General features: G+C 36.8%; 1 protein-coding gene across 2 annotated transcripts; it reads right to left on the bottom strand.

Annotated features, from left to right (window-relative positions):
• Positions 1-601: 601 nt before the first annotated feature.
• Positions 602-18,017, bottom strand: LOC129901718 (uncharacterized). Of its 2 annotated transcripts, none has more exons than XM_055976973.1 (9): positions 17,861-18,017; positions 10,219-10,585; positions 7,743-10,138; positions 7,518-7,657; positions 5,426-7,327; positions 5,221-5,269; positions 4,888-5,135; positions 4,690-4,797; positions 602-1,386 (listed from the first exon to the last, which is right to left on the bottom strand). In XM_055976973.1, the coding sequence occupies exons 2-9, from the start codon at positions 10,400-10,402 to the stop codon at positions 1,200-1,202; spliced, it is 5,214 nt and encodes a 1,737-aa protein (XP_055832948.1). In that variant the 5' UTR covers positions 10,403-10,585; positions 17,861-18,017; the 3' UTR covers positions 602-1,199. The 2 variants fall into 2 exon arrangements, with proteins under 2 accessions (XP_055832948.1, XP_055832949.1); XM_055976974.1 differs by having other exon boundaries at positions 7,758-10,138.
• Between the last annotated feature and the right edge of the window lie 699 nt (positions 18,018-18,716).

Here is an 18,716-nt window from a genome sequence, read left to right as displayed (position 1 = left end):
AAAGCACATAAAGAACACAAGCATTTGATGAACAACCTAACCAAAGTTTCTTCCCAATTCGAGTATCAACCTTTTGACTGAACTGTCAAACCTATGCCAGAGGGAAATTACTATTGAGAAATCACATATCAAACCAAGCAGTAAGCTCATTCTGAGCAAGACAAACAACACTAACGAGAAAATATGGCCTGGTTGGGTGGAGAGAGAGGGGAGGGTACGAGATGGAAGCTGGAACCCTCAGAAAAGAAGGGATGTTTCTACTGAATAACAGAACATATCAACATGTTCGACATATATTCTTGGTTCGCTCTATTCCTTTATCTCCCCATGAATCGTATGTTTGTAACTTCTGCTCATAACATACCCTAGCCTAGGGATGTAATGTTTGTAACTTCTGCTCATATAACATAGCCTAGCCTAGGGATGTAATCTTACTTCTTGAAGTGAGCTACTTTAACTGCCAAAGGAGCAGGGCAACTCAAGTTACACGAGAGGCAGGGATGTAACTTCAAAGAGTCTCAACCGGCCCCATCCCAAAACAAGACAGCAGTTTGCAAGTTAAGAACCATAAAAGGCAAAGTATAGGCATGATCTAAACCTCTGTACAAGGGAAATAATTAAATATAATGCTGTTCCGAAAGCACTTTTTTCATCTAAACTATGTTCTGAACAATCTGGACAGCTTAGCCTATTTCCAGCTGTGAACTTTTAAAAACTACAAATGGTTGAGGGATCCATCAACTGAAAAATTAGCCTTCATCAGAAAATAAGAGGCACCAACAGAATAAATTATGAGCCTAGGCATCTCTTACACATAATGATGGCCAATACAAATACCCCGAACCTGCCTAAAGCAATTATAGTAACTTCCACAATTCTGCAAAAGAGGTTGGACCAACTGTATATCAACGGCTTAGAAGCAGAGTATGTATTCTCCCCGCTACTTGCAAAAAATGATGGGGTGCCCTAGTCTCTCCCCCCTTCACTAAGTTTGAAGAGATGTACATGGAATGAATACTACATGCAAAAGATTGGACAGCTACATTGCATCTGAGAAGTCAATTGAGTCTGTTCAGCAATACTGGTTGTGTAGTTCTATTTTCTTCTTGCTAGCACTAGTACATGACTAGTACAAAAATTTCTACCGGAAGTTGAGGTAATTGATGACAGAGCACAGGGAAGATTCAATTCATTTGTGATTATAGAGAAAGACAGTGCACCCCACTAGGGAGATCTTTTGGTATTGGAAGTGCTCTGACGTATCTCTGAGGAATACCATCATATTGCCCCCGACCAAGAAACCTAGCATACCGATTAATAACGCCGAACTTCTCTTGGTCTTGCCCATCCACGATCACATCTAATACTGATGCTCTCTTTTCCAGTCTGATCAAAGGAAGAACAAATTAGAAAGCAAACAGAACTAATTATGCAGAATTAACATACCTTTTTCAGGTAAAAAGGAAGTCAGTAAGGCAGACAATATTTATATAATATAAATGGAAATGTAAAACATCAATAGATAAAATGAATAGCCAAGAATTAATAGCAAGTCAAATGACATACATTAAAGACTTCAGAAGTGTGGATTTCCTGATAAAACGTCCATGTTTATACGGAACCAACCAATAAGTACAGTTAGCACTTTGCCCTCATTTTCTAATGGTGGGAGAAATCATGATTAAAGACCTATCATCAACTTTATATGTTTTTAGATGTACTAAATCAGAAGCAAAAAGCCATCACAGTTCAAAGTGAACCCTTGAATTTCTGAAACTGCTCTTTATAAATCTGATTTGCATATCCGTCGTTAAAATTTAGCACCAAATGTAGTTTCTACATAATTAACAAATTCACCTTTACTTAGCAACTAGTTTCGGTGTACGTGTGTTGCATGTGTGTATTGCGTCAACTAAAAAGATTGTATAAAAGAAAAGTGAATTAAGTGAAATAGAAAATGACACTAAATAGATTCAACTTCATTTAATTGAGAAAAAAATGTTAAACATAATAGCTAGATAAATAAAGGAGAAGAAATAATGACATCCAGAAATCCTCCAACATATTATGGAAGCTCTAATAGTATGAAATTCTAAAATAAAATGTTAGTGTGAATGGTAGAAACATTTAAAATGAGAATCATATATGTCACCAAAGCAAAAGTTATGAAGTGTGAGAACCAAAATATCCTTGAATATTGAAGGAGTGTCGACCGACTTTAGCAACAACGAATTATTAACTTATTCCTTGTAGACTTTGCTACTTTTGGTTTCCTTATTTTTTGCAGGATTATTCATATTACAGCACTGAAATAAGAATAATTTGTACAAGATATTTAATACAACAACAACAACAACATACCCAGTGGAACCCCACAAGTGGGATCTAGGGAGGGTAGGGTGTACGCAGACCTTACCACTACCTCATTGAGATAGAGAGGTTGTTTCCGAAAGACCCTTGGCTCAAAAGACACATTCCCAGGTATAAATAAAAATAAATAAGTAAATAAATACATAAGTAAAATAAATAAATACATATATATATACAGGGAGAGATAGAGAGAGCATATTGATAAAAAAAAACGATGCAAGTTTTACAAGACAAGGACAATAACGATAAAAATGTAATATGGTAATCAAAACAAAACACCGCAACTCTAATGGCACGCCTAGACCTACGACCACCCTAAATCGACAAATGGCAAGATACCATTCTACCTCTACTAGCCTTCTACCCTAATTTGCGACCTCCACTCTTTTCTATCTAAGGTCATGTCCTCGGTGATATGGTGTAGTGCCATATCTTGTCTAATCACCTCTCCCCAATATTTTTTTGTTCTACTCCTACCTCTCCGCATAGCCCCCAAATCCAAGTACAAGATATTTAATATGTAAAATAAACTACATAAGAAAGGACTTGAAGCAAAAAATTTAATTGATTTAAAAAATTTAAAAATTAGGTGAATAAACTCATGAACCTATTGAAAAAGAGGTAAATTGTGTCGAACTAAGAAAAAAAAAGATCAACGTGTATTGTTCTTTCTTCCCGTGGTCTTTCGGTTAATCATATTTCTAATAACTTTTCAAATTATAATGTATTAATCGCTAATGCATGAACAAACCGCTATAAGAATAAATATACAATTAACTCAAATACATTAAATCGACAAGAGTTGACCATGCAGGGAAAGTGATTAACGAGCGGGCTACGTTAGCTCATGAAAGTCAGCAATAACTCAATCTAAGGTCCAATAAAATTTAATTTGAGGTCAAGATATATAATTTAAATTATAATTCAAACAACAATATTTTATAATGTTTTAAATAAAGTTTATGTAATTAGAGAGATACTATAAAAAATAAAATATTTAGCAATGTTTAGTAATGATACGAATAGAGTAATAATAGACATTCACATTAGGAGATAACATGCTTAAGGGACTTAAAATTATTGATATCAGTGTTTATACCCAAATTAGTAGGTTATTAGAAGATGCATTCTTTAGACTCGATGTGACCTTTTGAAATGGACTCGACAAATCTTCATTTTAAACCAAAACTAAACTAATATAAAACAAATCATAAATAACTCAAACATAAGAAACTAACTTAAATAAAACTAAAAGGAAATTAAATGTGAAGCAAAAATTGAGGAAATTTTTTGTTTAAGTAAAAATCTTGCATGATTATGAATTTCTAAATAATAAGAGTTCTTACTTATTAGTTCAAATAAGGAATGATTTAATATATCAAAATCTTAGTTGATCTTAAAGTCCTAAATATTAGGGTTATAATTAAATTACTATTTTATCATTTGTGAAATCAAATTTTAAAGAGTGGAAAAGAAAAACAACATTTCGTTAAGGGCCTTCGTGCTTTTTAATATATGCGTTTTGCGCATGTACCCTATATTAATGAATATATAATTTTGAAAAATCTTAAAAGTATATTGAACTATGTATAAAAAAGGGCAGCCCGGTGCACTAAGGCTCCCGCTATGCGCAGGGTCCGGGGAAGGGCCTGACCACAAGGGTCTATTGTACGCAGCCTTACATATTGAACTATGTATCTGTGCTACAAAATAAGACTTAATTAAATAAAAAAGTTTTAAGTTCCTTAAAATGATGAATGTTAATCCCATTTAGGTAGTCAACTTAAGAGTATGTATCCATATCAATGAATGCACAATTTTGTTAAAGTTACATAAGTATTACTATTAAACAATGTATTTGACTTTAAAACAAAAAGTTTAAGAAAAAAGTGTAAGTTTCCTAAAAATAATGAATGTTAATTCAATTTAGCTAGCTCAATGAAAAAAGAAATTATGGTGTTAGTTAATAACTAACATTAACCAACAGCTCACCTTGCATCATGACATATAATTTGTAGAATTGTATAGCATGTGAACCCACATGGACATTGGCTCATTTCAAGTATCGTCTTCAGCGATTTAAAATATCATTTACCAATGCATCTCACAAATTTTGCTCTTTTGCAAGATTAATTAATACTTGTTTTTTTGCCACCTCTAATAATATTTTTCTCTAATAATACAATACAATAGGTAACAATCATCCGAACAAACTGTAAAGAAACTCATCTGCTATAGTCGTGTGCAGTCAACAGTATTCAGCAAAACATTGTTACTGGAGCAAAATATGGAAACTGAAAATGAAACATCAAGCATTACCTCAAAAAACCACTTTCCAATCTCCTGGCTCTTCCCTGTAACTCTTCAACAGTTTTGGCAAAATAATGCTTATTAATCCTCTGAGAAGTAATGCACTCTTCGAGAAGTCTACAAATTGCATTAAACGTATCATTAGGATCAGAAGAACAAGAAAACAATAGACATGATTGAATAATCTCATGCAACTAGAGAACTCACAGTTCTTTGTCATCACGGGGCATACTCTGATCATCATTTGAGCAACAGACCATGCTGCATGCATCCCCCAATGCCAATCTAGAGATGGAGTAAGCTACACTATCATACTCTGCATTAGCTTCTGCAGAAAGAATTCCTGCAGAGGGAGAGGGGAGTAATTGCTGCATAAGCTGAGTGGTCAATATAGCTCTTCTTTTAGCTTTAAACCCTGGTGCCCCTTCCTCATTAAAACCGATGCCTTCTTTAACCTAAAAATAGAAAAATACAGGCTGTTATAGAAGTAACGCAACCAAATTTTGAAATCGGGAGGATTATAGTAGTCAGTTCATTAACCTTTTCAGTAAGCCTATTAGCAGCTCTAGCCCACTCTCTTTCTGCAAGGCTGCGAAGCGAAAGTTAAAACACATCAGCATGAATCTTGAACTAATACAGCAGCCCAAATGAAGGCAACAAGGGACTAAAAGCAGGTGTAGAGCAGCAGCTAAATAACATAAAAGCAAGAGAATTTATTAAAGAAGTTGTTGTGCATAATACGAACCTGATTGTCTGACCGCTCCATGAATCTGCTGAAACTTCTTTATTCCAAGAAGTATTTTCGGGTTTAGCACGTTTCCGCTTCATGGGTTTCAAAATTAGGTGCTGACGATCAACATTCACTGGCAATGTCGAAGAAGAAAAATGCTCAATTGCAGCAAAGCTGGGGACAGAATTTGGTTCAAGATTACCGATTGTACTTCTATCAGAAGTTGCAGGCATTATTTGCAGCAAACTACTGGAAGACTTCCCAATAGTGAAAGGTTGTTCCACTGTCTTCATTGCAGCAGCTCTACGAGCATCATACATATGTAACATCTGCCCATTTTTTAAGGTTCTGCACTGATTAAACCAGGAAGGTTCCAACTGAGGACCATTTTGTGTTTGTTCAAGCGTAACGGAATTTGTATTATTGCTGTGACCACTGCTCTGAGAATCATCCTGATGAAGTGCAAGTACATCCTGAGGAGACATTTTCCTCCCTTGTTGAGATGAAATGGTTCTTTGCAAATCCTCTGGCCCAGAGAATCCTAACATTTCAGGGTCCCCAGAAGAAACTTGTGGAGCACCTGTCCTGCTGTCTGCTACTTTCATTCTTTTTAAGGCCTTATTGCTTGGATCGATCTCCACATGTTTGATGGCCTGCATTTGGTTTAATAGGGAATAGTTCTGATTTGAAAGCTTGGGCTTCAAAGATCGGCCAAAGGCTTCAATATCTCTCTGCATAGATGCAGAATTTGCAGGAGATCCACCCAAGATATACTTGATAAAAGGTTCTCTACCCTGTGAATCATTCATCTTCTGGATGAGGTCAACATTTCTCACTGGTATCTGCTGAGTATGGCTTTCCTTTGGTTGCTGTTCTTCCCCTTCAGAAGAAACCGGGGAATTCACTGAGCTAGTACCAATCTGGGATGTGAAATTACCTCTATTCAAGTACTGATCACTTTGCCTCTCAGGAGCAGATAATGATGACTCCACAATATTCAATTGATGTGATAGGGAAATATGAGAAGGATCCTTGCCATACTGAGAACCAAAAGGTTGCTGAGGTGGTGGAAAAGTAGCCCACATACCGGATAACACTTTTGAAGACGTACCCTGCTGACTGATGCCAGACCCTAATGCCTGAGAAACTGATACTGGCTCTTGGGATGTAACTTGATTGGTAAGGATACTTTCCACTGTACCATTGATGTTACTTAATTGAGACTTGTCTGCGGGAAGGATAGGCTTATCTTGTGTATTGTCAGCCCCAGCCTGCAAGGAAGCCTCCACAGATAGACCATTTGCAGATCCACTGCAAGAGTCGCCTTTCTTTGTATGACAGGAAGCATGTTTATCAGATGATACACTAATGGATTGATTTGTTGAGAGTTGTGCAGTAGTCCTGGCCACATTTGGAATTTTAAGCTGACCTCCCATATAGGGAAAACCAGAATGAGAATCAAATGCTGGAGAAAGGTTTCCGGGCATTCCATACATAGAAGTTACATTATTGGTACTTCCTGAAATACCAAATCCTATATTCTTCAATCCTTCCTGGGATAGATCAGAAGGTGAAAGTAAGGATCGAGCCTGATGAGGGGGTTGCATCGGTCCTTGATTCTTCTCACCAGTGTCAACAGCAGCATGACTTGAATGTGAAGAGCTAACAGCTTGGATAGAGCTCTGAGATGTCAAAGACTGGTTTCGGACTGATGCACGTCGGGATGGAGGGCCAAGTTGTAGACCAAAGCCTTGAGAGGCAGCAGACTGACTCCTCAGGTGATGACCAACAGACTCATCAGAATCCTCTGCTTCAGGCATCTTAGATGATACTTTTTTTTCAGAATGACCTAACTCTGACACAGAGCCACACTCTCTCGACTGGTCCACCTTCTGAATAAGCTGTAGCATGTTTGGACTGCAAGAAAAGAAACAGTCAGCATTGAAGCCAGAAAAAGAAGGTACCAGAAAGTACTTTATACAGCTCAACTTGACCGTCAACGAGGTTTTAAGATACATGTAAAGATATGTAAAAAAGAACATCTAAATCGTACAGGATCTATCAAAATGTACTTGTTAATAGTTATGAGAATCAGGAAATTGACTACCTAGATTCTGCAATTTTATTAGGTGAATGTAAGTCAAGAGATCTGTTGAAGAGCCCAGGAATATTAGATACACCACCAGGAAACCTGCTTTGACAATGCACCTCACTAGAGCCTTCCATCAAAACATCATGCAACTGCCCCTGTAGATCAAAGAACATTAGCCTCTTATTGTTGATCAAGGATATAGGGCTCTTCAAAAATATACTACATTAGCACATATATCACCTTCTCCAGTTCTACCTGACTGTGAGGAACCTGACTAAAAACTTTTGACTGGCCATGCTGGGGATTGTGCTGCATTATAGACTGAGAATGAGTAGATTGTTCCATCCTACGAGAAGGATCAGCATACTCATCCAAGTTTCCCAAGGGATGATACTGAAACTTTGGAGGCCAAGAATTTTTCCGACCACCCTGATCAGACAACTTATTCTTCCCCATGACAAGATACCTTGAATCGCTGGCATCTGATAAAGCATTTTCCCTAAGCCCACCAGCGGAAGAATGAGGATGTAGATTAGAGTGAGAGCTGTCATTTGAATTATCCTTCTTATCACTGTTCTCCATCTCATGCACTGTGAACTCTTTATCATCAACGCAAGGTGATGAGCACTTCATGGTACTTGAGTTTGGAGTTGTGGCAGAGTGATATGAGCCAAAAACCTCTGAATTCCCCAGCGGACTAGCCATAGATGATCCCGCATGCTCCATATCAACTGCAGAATTACCGCGTGGACAAGATTTCAATGCCACGCCACCATGAAAGACTTCATCTTGGATGAATTTCTTCTGATTGTTGTCCTGCAAACGATTTGATGAGTTCTCACTCAGAATACTAAAAGCTGCATCTCCAGAGGGTACTGCTGACCCAAGAACACCCCAACTAGCTGATTTCATCCATGGTTGTCTAGCTCCACCAAGCTCAGGTGTCAAAGAACTAGAACCCCTTCTAGAAATCATTTCTGTGTCAAGAGGATGTGAAGTATTGCTAAATATCTGGCTTGCTTCAGCAACTGACGTCTGCAGTGGACCGAAATCTGACCACTTGCTTCCTCCATGTGATGACTGAATAGGTCTTTGAGAATTTACTTGCAGATTCTGACCTTGCTCATATGGAAACCTGTGCCCCTGGACGCTGTGGCAGCTGTTATTCATATTGGTGCTATCAGATGGCTGAGCAGAAAAAGAATTCAAGGATGGTTCTAGGGACAACTTGTCTTCAGCAGAAGATGATTTATGTCTCTCACTTTTATACATCAGATTCTGATTCCCTGAAGGAATTTCAGCACTGTAAAAATTCAAACCACTACATTCCTCCTGCGGACAAATATCACTGCTCGAAGTTTCTGCAACAGCAGACTGCATAAGAGCACTCCAAGTACCACATTGGATAGAAGGAGATCCAGTTAGCAATCCTGTACTGTCAAACAGATTAACACCTTCCTCATTCCTATTAGGCCTCTTGGAAAAGGATCCCCATATACTGCTGTCTGAACCAAACAAAATTCTTTCTTCTGTAGGATCTAAACCAACTTCATTCTGTGGTGAAGAAGCTTGCGTCGCAACTTTCTCCAGTGAGGTCTCTGCGTGAATGGTTACATCCAGTCTGCTGCAGAAATCCTGGAGAGCTGAACCTTTTTGCACATTATTTGCTTGCTGAAGGTTCTCAGTATTTACAGCATTAGATAGAGCTTGACTAGTGTGACCAAAAAAGCGTTCACCTTGCAAACTCTGTCTATGAATGGAAGTCCCATCCTGCCCACTGACTTGATCTGACAATTCAGCACACTCATTAACCGGAAATGAACCAGTAAAGGTTGGCATTGGCTGTACTGTAGGCTTCTTTGTTCCCACCTGCGGAAGTTGGCTCAGGCTTCCTCTTGAATTGGCAACAGGAATTCCATATAGGGACTGATCAATGTTTTGAGGAATCAAACCCATCAAATGTTGTGCTTGTTCATAATTGGTGGGATTGAATCCATTTGTGGACCCTTGAAGGACTGGAGAACCATGTTGCAACCAATTTGTGTTGCCAAGCTCAGTTGCCAGTGAAAAATTTACTGCACCGGAATTATTGGTGCCATTAATAGAAGCGGGAGAATGGTTACTAGATGCCACCTTAGGAACGGGGGGAACCTGATTTAATAGATCTTGTGGACTGGCATCTAGTTGCTGTTGCCTCTGAAGTTCTTGCATCTTCACGAACATGACTTGCTGTTGCAGTTGCTGCATTTCATTAAGCCTAGACTGCTGCCGTTGCAAAGATTGCAGCATGTTTGATTGCTGACAGTTCATTTGCTGACCACCAAAAAGATCCAAACTAGCAGGACTCCCAGAAGGATCTGACCTAACTAGTCCTCTTGCCTGCTGTTCAAGACCCGCCCCTCGCTGCAATTCATGAAAAAATGAGCCCCCTGAGGCTGGATTACATTGATTAGAACCTGTATTCACGGTCGAAAAACTTGATTCATCCTGCCTTGTCTGGTAGTTCTGATTACCATACATGATTCCATTCAAGTTTGGCTGCTGACCTTTAGCAAACTCAGCCCATTGAGTTGATTGTGCAGAATCCAAGCCACGCTGCACATTAAATGGATAACTGCTATGTCCTCTAGTGGTATCTGCAAACAAAGGAAAATAAGAAAATTGTCCAACAAGCTACTTGGCTACCAAATAAAGTTTATACAACATATCAAATTACCAGAGTTCTGTAAGTTGTATGCGTTGGAACTCAGTCCACCTGTCTGCTTCTGGCTTCCAACCCCCAAAATGTTACTTAGAGCAGGCAAATTCCCATCCACTACAGGGGAATGATGTTGTCCTTGTGACAAACTGTCTTGTGCAAAAAAGTTGTGAACCCTATCTCTGACTTCATTGCCAGGCATAGATAATTTAAGTCCAAAACCTTTGATTGTTAAATGTCGCTATGCAATTACTAACATAGCAAGATATCAATAAAAACAACTTTTTTGCTATCTGGCATTGCAATGTAAAATCCAGAACTTAAACATGGGACTACTATTCTTAGAAGCTAAGAATCAGCTGCCTTCTCAAACAACTGCAAACACCTGCAAGACATTCATCCAAGTTCAGTTAGGTGAAAGAAGAGACATATTCTGTTAAGTGGCAATAGATATTACCTGAGATGACAAAGAAGCGGTCTACGGTAATAGTTGAAGATTCACACCTAGTTTGATGGAACTATTTCAATACACAACGAAAAGTTGTATAAACATGGAGAAACAGAGAATCCGTAAAATGCACAATCAATGACTAATAGATGTTGATTATCAACGACATTCAAGCTCTCACTTTTTCCTCAGTCAATAATCACATTAGAGAGCCTGTGGTGGACCAAGTTGACATGACATAGACAAAAGAAAGACCGGCAATGGCCATAAAGAGTGAACAAAACGGATCCGTGATAACGAGTGTTTGATAAAATTGCCAAGACTTCGAGGCAATTCAAAATCTCAAACCATATTAAAGGTTGGTGCATACCACACTTGTTTCCTCCACTAAAAGAAGGGGATGGGGTGGGGGATACATGCAACAACTACACTGTATCTGCAAATTTTCTCAAGAATGAGTAACATCGGACTTTTTTTTTTTTGATCCAGTTAAAGTATTAGTATATTCATTCATAAACATGGCCAAACTGGCCGTATACAAGGGGTATACCAAAAAGTAAAGAATCTACAAAACATGATTCTCTACAAACTCACTATACAACTGGGAACTGTATGTTTACACCAAAAGAAAATGAGAGATCTGGGACTACTCTTCAACTGAGAGAAACTCGACTATACTCCTTCAAAAGCTCTCCTATTTCTCTCTCTCCAAACAACCCACATTAAAGCAAGCAGAATCATGTTGCAAGCCCTAAGTCTTCTCGTCCTTTTAGCACTTTTGACTTAAGAAAGCCTTTTCTTTGGCTTGCATCAGTCAAGGAGAACTTCTGATATAACCTCATATTGTCCTTATGCAATCTATGATCAAATTAAAAAGCTATCGCGCTGATCAATAATTAAAACCTTACTCGTCATACTGTTTTCTTATTTACCAAGGGCAGATAATCTCAACAACTCAACAACATGCAACTGTAAAAGTGACCACTGTACAGCATTCCATCAGCGGGTCAGCATTCTCATATCAATAAATATCCTTCCTACTACATGGTACTACCACCTCATCCAAAACCCAAAAATTCATTCTTTATCTATCCTCAACTATAATCACATATTTGGCCTCACTCATGCTTAATCTGCAAGAGTTTGAACATTTCTAAACCACCAAAATTTTATTGCACCAAACTCTATTTGATTGTTCGTAATACTGTAAGGTAATCACAGCAACCTTTTGCCACATTGCTAAATTAATTGTGAAGGGGCAAAGTTTTCTCTTCTGTTGGTAGACGCTCTAAATGCATATTACAACTGTTTCTATATAAAAATATGGAACAATTGTCAGCAAGAGATGAACCTTGTTTTTGATCAGTAGATGTTATCCACCACTTATTAGTAAATTTACCACTAAAAGAGAGTCATGCTTGGCCTTTAGCCCTGACTATGTCTAAGGAATAACTCTGATCTTTGGACTCACAACGCATTGCCGACGTGAGATCTCGGTCAACTAATTATTTACAATAAACATAACACTAAAAGTATATCTTGATTGCAGTGGATCTGTAAAGCTTGTGGTTCATGAGGATCTTTTGAGAGGCTAAACAGTATTTCAAAAGGGGGGAAAGCACGCAAAAAAAAAAAAAGACAAGCCTTGCAGGACTTTAAGCAAGAAGCACAGTACACACATCTTCGAGGTGAAACGTAGAATTTATAGAAAATACAGAATTACCTTAAATATATAAAATTCTTACTCATTATATCAAAATTGCAATCAATGTTACAAATTTCATCATCAAATATCCAATAATGACAAAATTAATTCCAACATCTCACACTGAACATTGTAAAATGTAATTGCAACGAAACACAGATCACTCCAATTACAAAGTTGATTTCTACCTCCAATTACTCAGCCAATTTTGGATTCCTAGTACTCAAAATTAACAGTGTGTTGGATTCCCAGCCAACCTAAGTTATGTCCCAGTTATCCTTGCCAGCAAAGATCAAGAAGATATTGGAGCAGCTAAGAAGAAACTTTATATGGCAGGGCAACAAAGAGAAAACAACATTCCAACTAGTCAAATGGACCAAATTCACTACAGGCAGAAAAGATGGAGGACTGGGAATCAAGAACCTAAGGCAACACAACAGAAGCTTACACGACTAACTGATTGTGGAAGTTAAACCATGAAACTAAAGCTCTATGGAGGAGTGTCATTTACACTAAGTATAGAGCTGACATTGTTGTAATACCCCGTAACTTAAAATACATGTGCGACTCGTAAACGCCAACGAATCAATGTGAAAGAGAGAATAAAGTTGCAAATGGGTAATCATACCAAGAAACACTTATGTTAAGTCATCTGAAGAATTAGACCAAAGTTAGAAGCCAAAGGGAGCCTTGAAACAAAATTTCAAGTTGAAGGTTTCGCTATGTCAGAGTATTTCAAATAATCCCGTATATGGCCTGACTTGGAACGAGAATATCTTCCGATCTATAAGGAGTTAGAAGGTCTACAACATATCAAATTAAAGGTCTTTGAGTCTAGTATCTAGCAAAACAAACGATCGTCATCCGAGTTCAGGTTAAAAAGTTATGTGTTTTACTACGGACCAACGCAACACCCAAGTACATACGTGACATGGACCCCATCCAAAAGTCAGTACGATAACATACCCAGTGAAATCCCACAAGTGGAGTCTGGGGAGGGTAAACTACAGGCAGACCTTACCACTACCTCGTGGAAGTAGATAGGCTATTTTCAAAATACCCTCGACTCGAGTACAACAATCAGAGTGAGTATGACAAGAAAAAATGACAGAGCAAAAAATATAGCAACTACTACGAAAACGAAAACAGCAGCAAAATCATGCAATAATCGAAACAACATAAATAGATAGTGGTAAAAAGCAAAAGCAAGACACTACAAGAATAAAGCTACAACGACGACAGACACCCTTCGAAAAGCAAGAAAACACTCCACTACCTATTAACCTTCTACCATAATCTGCGACCTTCACACCCTCCTATCTAAGGTAATATCCTCAGTAAAGTGGAGTTGTGCCATATCACGAATGACCTCTCACAATATTTTTTCGGCCTACCTCTATCTCTCCTCGCACCCGCTTTATCCAACCTCTCGCACCTCCTTACTGGAGCATCTACGCCTCTCATCTTCACATGCCCAAACCATCTCAACCTCGCTTTCCTCATCTTGTTCACCACTGAGGTCACTCCCACCTTTGCTTAGATATCCTCACTCCTAACTTTATCACTCTTAGTATGCCCACACATCCATCTCAATATCCTCATCTCCGCAACATACACCTTCTGAACATGGGAGTTCTTGACTAGCCAACACTATGTCCTACATAACAGAGTCGGTCGAACACACTTTGTAGAAATTGCCTTTAAGCTTAAGTGGTACCTTTATGTCACACAAAACTCTAGAGGCAAGCTTCCACCTCAAGTAGGTCGCACCAATATGATGTGTGGCATCTTCGTCGATGTCCCCACTTCCCTGAATTATAGCCCCAAGATAGTTGAAACTATCTTCTTGGGATAGTCTGTGTGTCAAGCTTCACTTCCACGTCTGTCTCATGATATCACTGAATTTGCACTTCAAATATTCTACTTTGGTACTGCTCAATCGGAACCTTTTAGATTCCAGAGTGATTAAATAAGAAAAAGTGTGGTTGACAACACCACTTCCACGTGGAAGTAAAGGAAGATGGCAGGAATAATTTTAACTTAGTGGTGCCACTACTTCATTCCTAAGGCTAATATATATTCCATCACTCAAATAATGGGATTATTAAACAAAGTTCATTGTGAACTCTTATCCACTAGTCAATTTTAAAAGCATGAAAATCCTTGGAAATATTGATTGAACTTTTTATCCTTCACTAAAAGGCTTTACAATAGACAAAACTGTCATTTACTATTTTCCTCAAATAATTGTCATTTACTTATTATAATCTTAATAAAAAAATATTTAGGACTTTGAAATTAATTAAAGTTATAGATATTAAATCTTTACTTGTTTGTAATAGGTAAGAACTCCTAATATTTAGTACTTTAAAATTGACTAGAACTTTGCTTCTTAAATCTTACCATATGTGAACTATATTAAAAGTCCTAACATTTAAGACTTTAAAAACAATATTTTTACCTTATATATATCCTACTCAAATTATGGTAAACAAAATTAATTAATTAAATATATTAAAGAAAGAGGTTAGTTACAATAATTGAATGAATATTTTAATTTGAAATAACAGTACTTTAATTCAAAAAATACATGTTATCAATGCTAATATACTAGCTTTTATAGTCACAATTTGTCATCACACTTGCAATAGAATTTCGATCATTTAAAGCAACAAAAAGAAAATAAAAAAAAATAGGCTTTCAATTACTTCCCATCCAAGATAGGTTTTATATTCCTATAATTTTATTGGCAAAATTCTTAAGTATATATAATATCATATAAAGTAAAGCTAGTGTCATAAATAAACAACACTACCAGCATGAAAAGTCATAAGTATCTAATTATTTCCTTTTATTCATTTTTAAAAAATGGAGTTGTTATTAAATACTATCTTCGAATGTTGGTGGCAAATAAAATCCTATCATGATTAGAAAAATGCATATGCCTACAAAGTAATTTCACTAATGAGTAAAAAAGAAAAAGAAATCCTTAAAACTATACTCGATAGGTTTCTCTTTTCATTTTTTTTCTTTTTAAATTACATAATTAGCTATAATTTACATTTGTTAAGGTTACAAATGATTGATTGATATGCCATTATACATATATTTGTTTGTACATCTTTATTGATATATATACACATCATGTTTCTCTTTAAGCACACTTTTTGTCTTAAAAATTTTACTTTATTTTTTTAAGGTTTTATACTTATAAATACAACGTACCCACAACAATTTGTTCTTTTTATATGTATTTATTATTAATCAACGCATATAACTGAAGTAGTTGCCACCACTAAGTTAAAATTATTGTAACAATCTTCCTTCACTTCCACATGGAAGTGGTGTTGCCACACTTTTTCTTATCCAATATCATGTATGCAATCGGGCGTTGTGTAGGTCCCTGGTAAAAAACACACAACTTTTTATTTCGAACTCAGATTGACGAGTGGTTTCTTTTGTTGGAAGTAGACTTAAAATTTTTTAGTTTGATAGGTAGTAGGCGCTCTATGAACTCAGGCATTGCATAGGTCCCTGGTAAAAAAGCACAACTTTTTACCTCGAACTCGGATTGACGAGTGATTTCTTTTCATGTAAACTAGACTTAAAGACCTTTAATTTGATAGGTATTAGGCGTTCTAACTCCTTATAGATTGGGAAATAAGCTCGTTCCAAGTCAAACCATATGCGAGATTATTTGAAATACAACACCATAATGAAATCTTCAACTTGATTTTTTCTTTCAAGGCTCTTTTTGGCCTCTATCTTTGGTCCAACTATTCAAGTGACTTAATATAAGTGTTCCTTGGTATAAGTACCCATAGCAACTTTATTCTCTCGATTTCACACCGATTCGCCGGTGATTACGAGTTGCACACGTATTGTACGGGGTATGTGGTGTACCTAAAATGTAACTACTCCATCTAGAGTATCAATATGGAGAAGAATCACAACACTTGACCATCTTTTGCAGAGAATGGTGGTTTTAAAGTTGGAAATGGTGATAATTGGCCTTTTGGAGTGACAATTAGAATGGTCATTGCCCTTTAAAAGACCCTTAACTTGTATAGATTGGCTATCCATCTTGATACTTCACTGGCTGGATACAGAGAACAAAGTACCATTTTTATTGTGGAAAACTCTTGGAGTTCCACATTCCAAAAAAAATCTTATTGATTAGAAAGTTGGAAAACTTGTTGCTTTACTACTTTTCTTAGAACCACCTCAAAACTTCAATGACCCACACAACCAAGGAAATTTCACTGTAAAATCTTGCTACAACAACTTCACACAGACAAGTGTCCACCAAAGTATTGGCCGTGGCCACAAATTTGGAAAACAAAAGTTCCACTTAAAGTAGCCTGCTTATCTAAGTTAGTAGCCCAAAAGGCATGCCTAACACATGACAATCTTAGAAAAGGAGCTTCTTTTGTGCAGAAGATGCCTAATATGTGGGGAGGAAGCAGAACTATAAACCATCTTTAGATTCATTAAGGTAAGATAAAGACCTTGACATACTTTCATAAACTTACCAGATCTAAAATGGGTAATGCCAAGAGACATCATACAATTACTACATTAATGGAATAGAAGCATGAGAGGAACAAGATCACATTATGGTTGACTATGATCCCAGCATGCATTTGGTGGTCTGTTTGGAAAGGAAGGAACAACAAATCTTTTGAAGATAAAGCTAAATCACTACAACAGATCATGTTTAACTGTATGCTTTTGTTCTCTTTTTGGTGTAGGGAGGAATTTGTAAATGGGGCAGAATCCATATTCCGCAACTTCATCACTCCTAGATCGTTGATACCTTCGTTGATGAAACGAATGGAATCTAGTTGAGAATAAAGAGAAGTCCAGATCTTCCTACTCAATAGAGAAACCTAAAATCCACTAACAGGGTCCTCACTAAACTTATAAGGAACCATTTCCTCCAATATTTGACAAACACCAGTTCTCCTTCTGGAATAAAGCATTCAGATATATCAATCTACTTTCCCAACTCCTAGTCAGTATCTAAATGTAAAAGCATGTACTGGTAATAATAACTACCAACAATAGAAAATTTATGTTGTTGCCTACTAGCATGTAACAGGTTTAGATGGAAATAAAGCTAGACCTTTTATCCAACTTTGAGAAAAAATTCAAGTACAACAACTAGCATCTCAATCCCCAACTAGTTGGGGATTGGCTACCGGAATCTTCTTCCCGGTTTCATTCAACTAAAAAACTAACATGTTAATTGCCGAGCATGAGAAGAGCACTCAGTTGTACAAAGGCATCATTTTTTTTTGACAATTCGAGTACCATCTAGAGACTCAAGTGACATCTCCATACAAATTACACCGATTGAACATACATCAGTAACAGAATTATAGTTCAAGCTGTCCTCACTGTAAAACAGCCTGAAAAGCTAAAATCCTAAATCTTTTGCTCATAGAGGGGCAGAGACTAGGGTTCGTGATAACACACAGAAACAGAATTTGAAAAAAAACACTTACCAAGATACCGAAACAGCACCAATTGAACTTGAAATCGATCCTTCGAGTATACTGATGGTAGGTTTTTGAGTTGCTGGAAATGTCAATTGTGTCAAGACTCGAGAGAATCTAGAGAGAGAAAGAAGTGAGAGAAGTTGAAGAGAGAGAAAAAGGCGGAGAGATAAAGTGAGTGCCTTTTCAATGAACTGTTGAGTGGTATTAGGTTCGGGTCGAAGATAAGCTCCGGATTCAAATCCCAATCCGGGTCTTGGTTCAATTATGGCAAGTGGAACCCACTAGCGTTATTTTGATTCCTTTTATAGAATATATGTAATCCGATTGAAAGAATCTCAGAGGATAATTCAAAGTAAAATTTGGTCTTAAATCCTCCCTCCAAAAAAGAGTTTACACGTCATCATAATTGATCTTCTGGAATATTAATTATATTAATTATAAATTGGAAAAAGTCGACCACCTTTATTCCAAGTTTAATAATTGGGTTATAATTTGTTTAAAGGAAAATAAATAGTACTCGTACTACTAAACATGTGTAATGAATAACAACACATTTTACAATTTTTTATGTTGATGTTTTGCTGTACTAATATAGCAACTATAACCAAATAAGCTCGAGAATATATATTATGTACTTGTTTTGGAACAAAAATAAATACTAATTATTTACTATTATTTGGAAGTTTTTAAAAATGCTTTTAAAGTATGAGAAATTCATTATATGTATCCTTTATCAATAGTTTTGCTCATTCAAGTCTTTATTGTTATTTAATTGAGCTTAAAAATTCTTATTTCACATAAAATTTAACAAGAGACTAACAAGAATATATTTAGACCTAAACGTATACCTTCGTTAAAAGAA

The sequence above is a fragment of the Solanum dulcamara genome, chromosome 8 (genome assembly GCF_947179165.1).
Source record: "Solanum dulcamara chromosome 8, daSolDulc1.2, whole genome shotgun sequence".
NCBI lineage: Eukaryota > Viridiplantae > Streptophyta > Magnoliopsida > Solanales > Solanaceae > Solanum > Solanum dulcamara.
Note: the sequence above shows the minus strand (reverse complement) of the source record. Positions and strands in the feature narration are given on the sequence as shown.

Bases quoted from the DNA above. Each gene is read 5' to 3' on its own strand.
- LOC129901718 (XM_055976973.1), bottom strand. From the start codon at position 10,402: ATGCCTGGCAATGAAGTCAGAGATAGGGTTCACAACTTTTTTGCACAA. The intron at 7,658-7,742 runs GTGATATATGTG...TTTGATCTACAG, and splicing joins GTCAGGTAGAACTGGAGAAG to GGGCAGTTGCATGATGTTTT. The intron at 1,387-4,689 runs GTAATGCTTGAT...TCCTTTGATCAG, and splicing joins TTGGAAAGTGGTTTTTTGAG to ACTGGAAAAGAGAGCATCAG.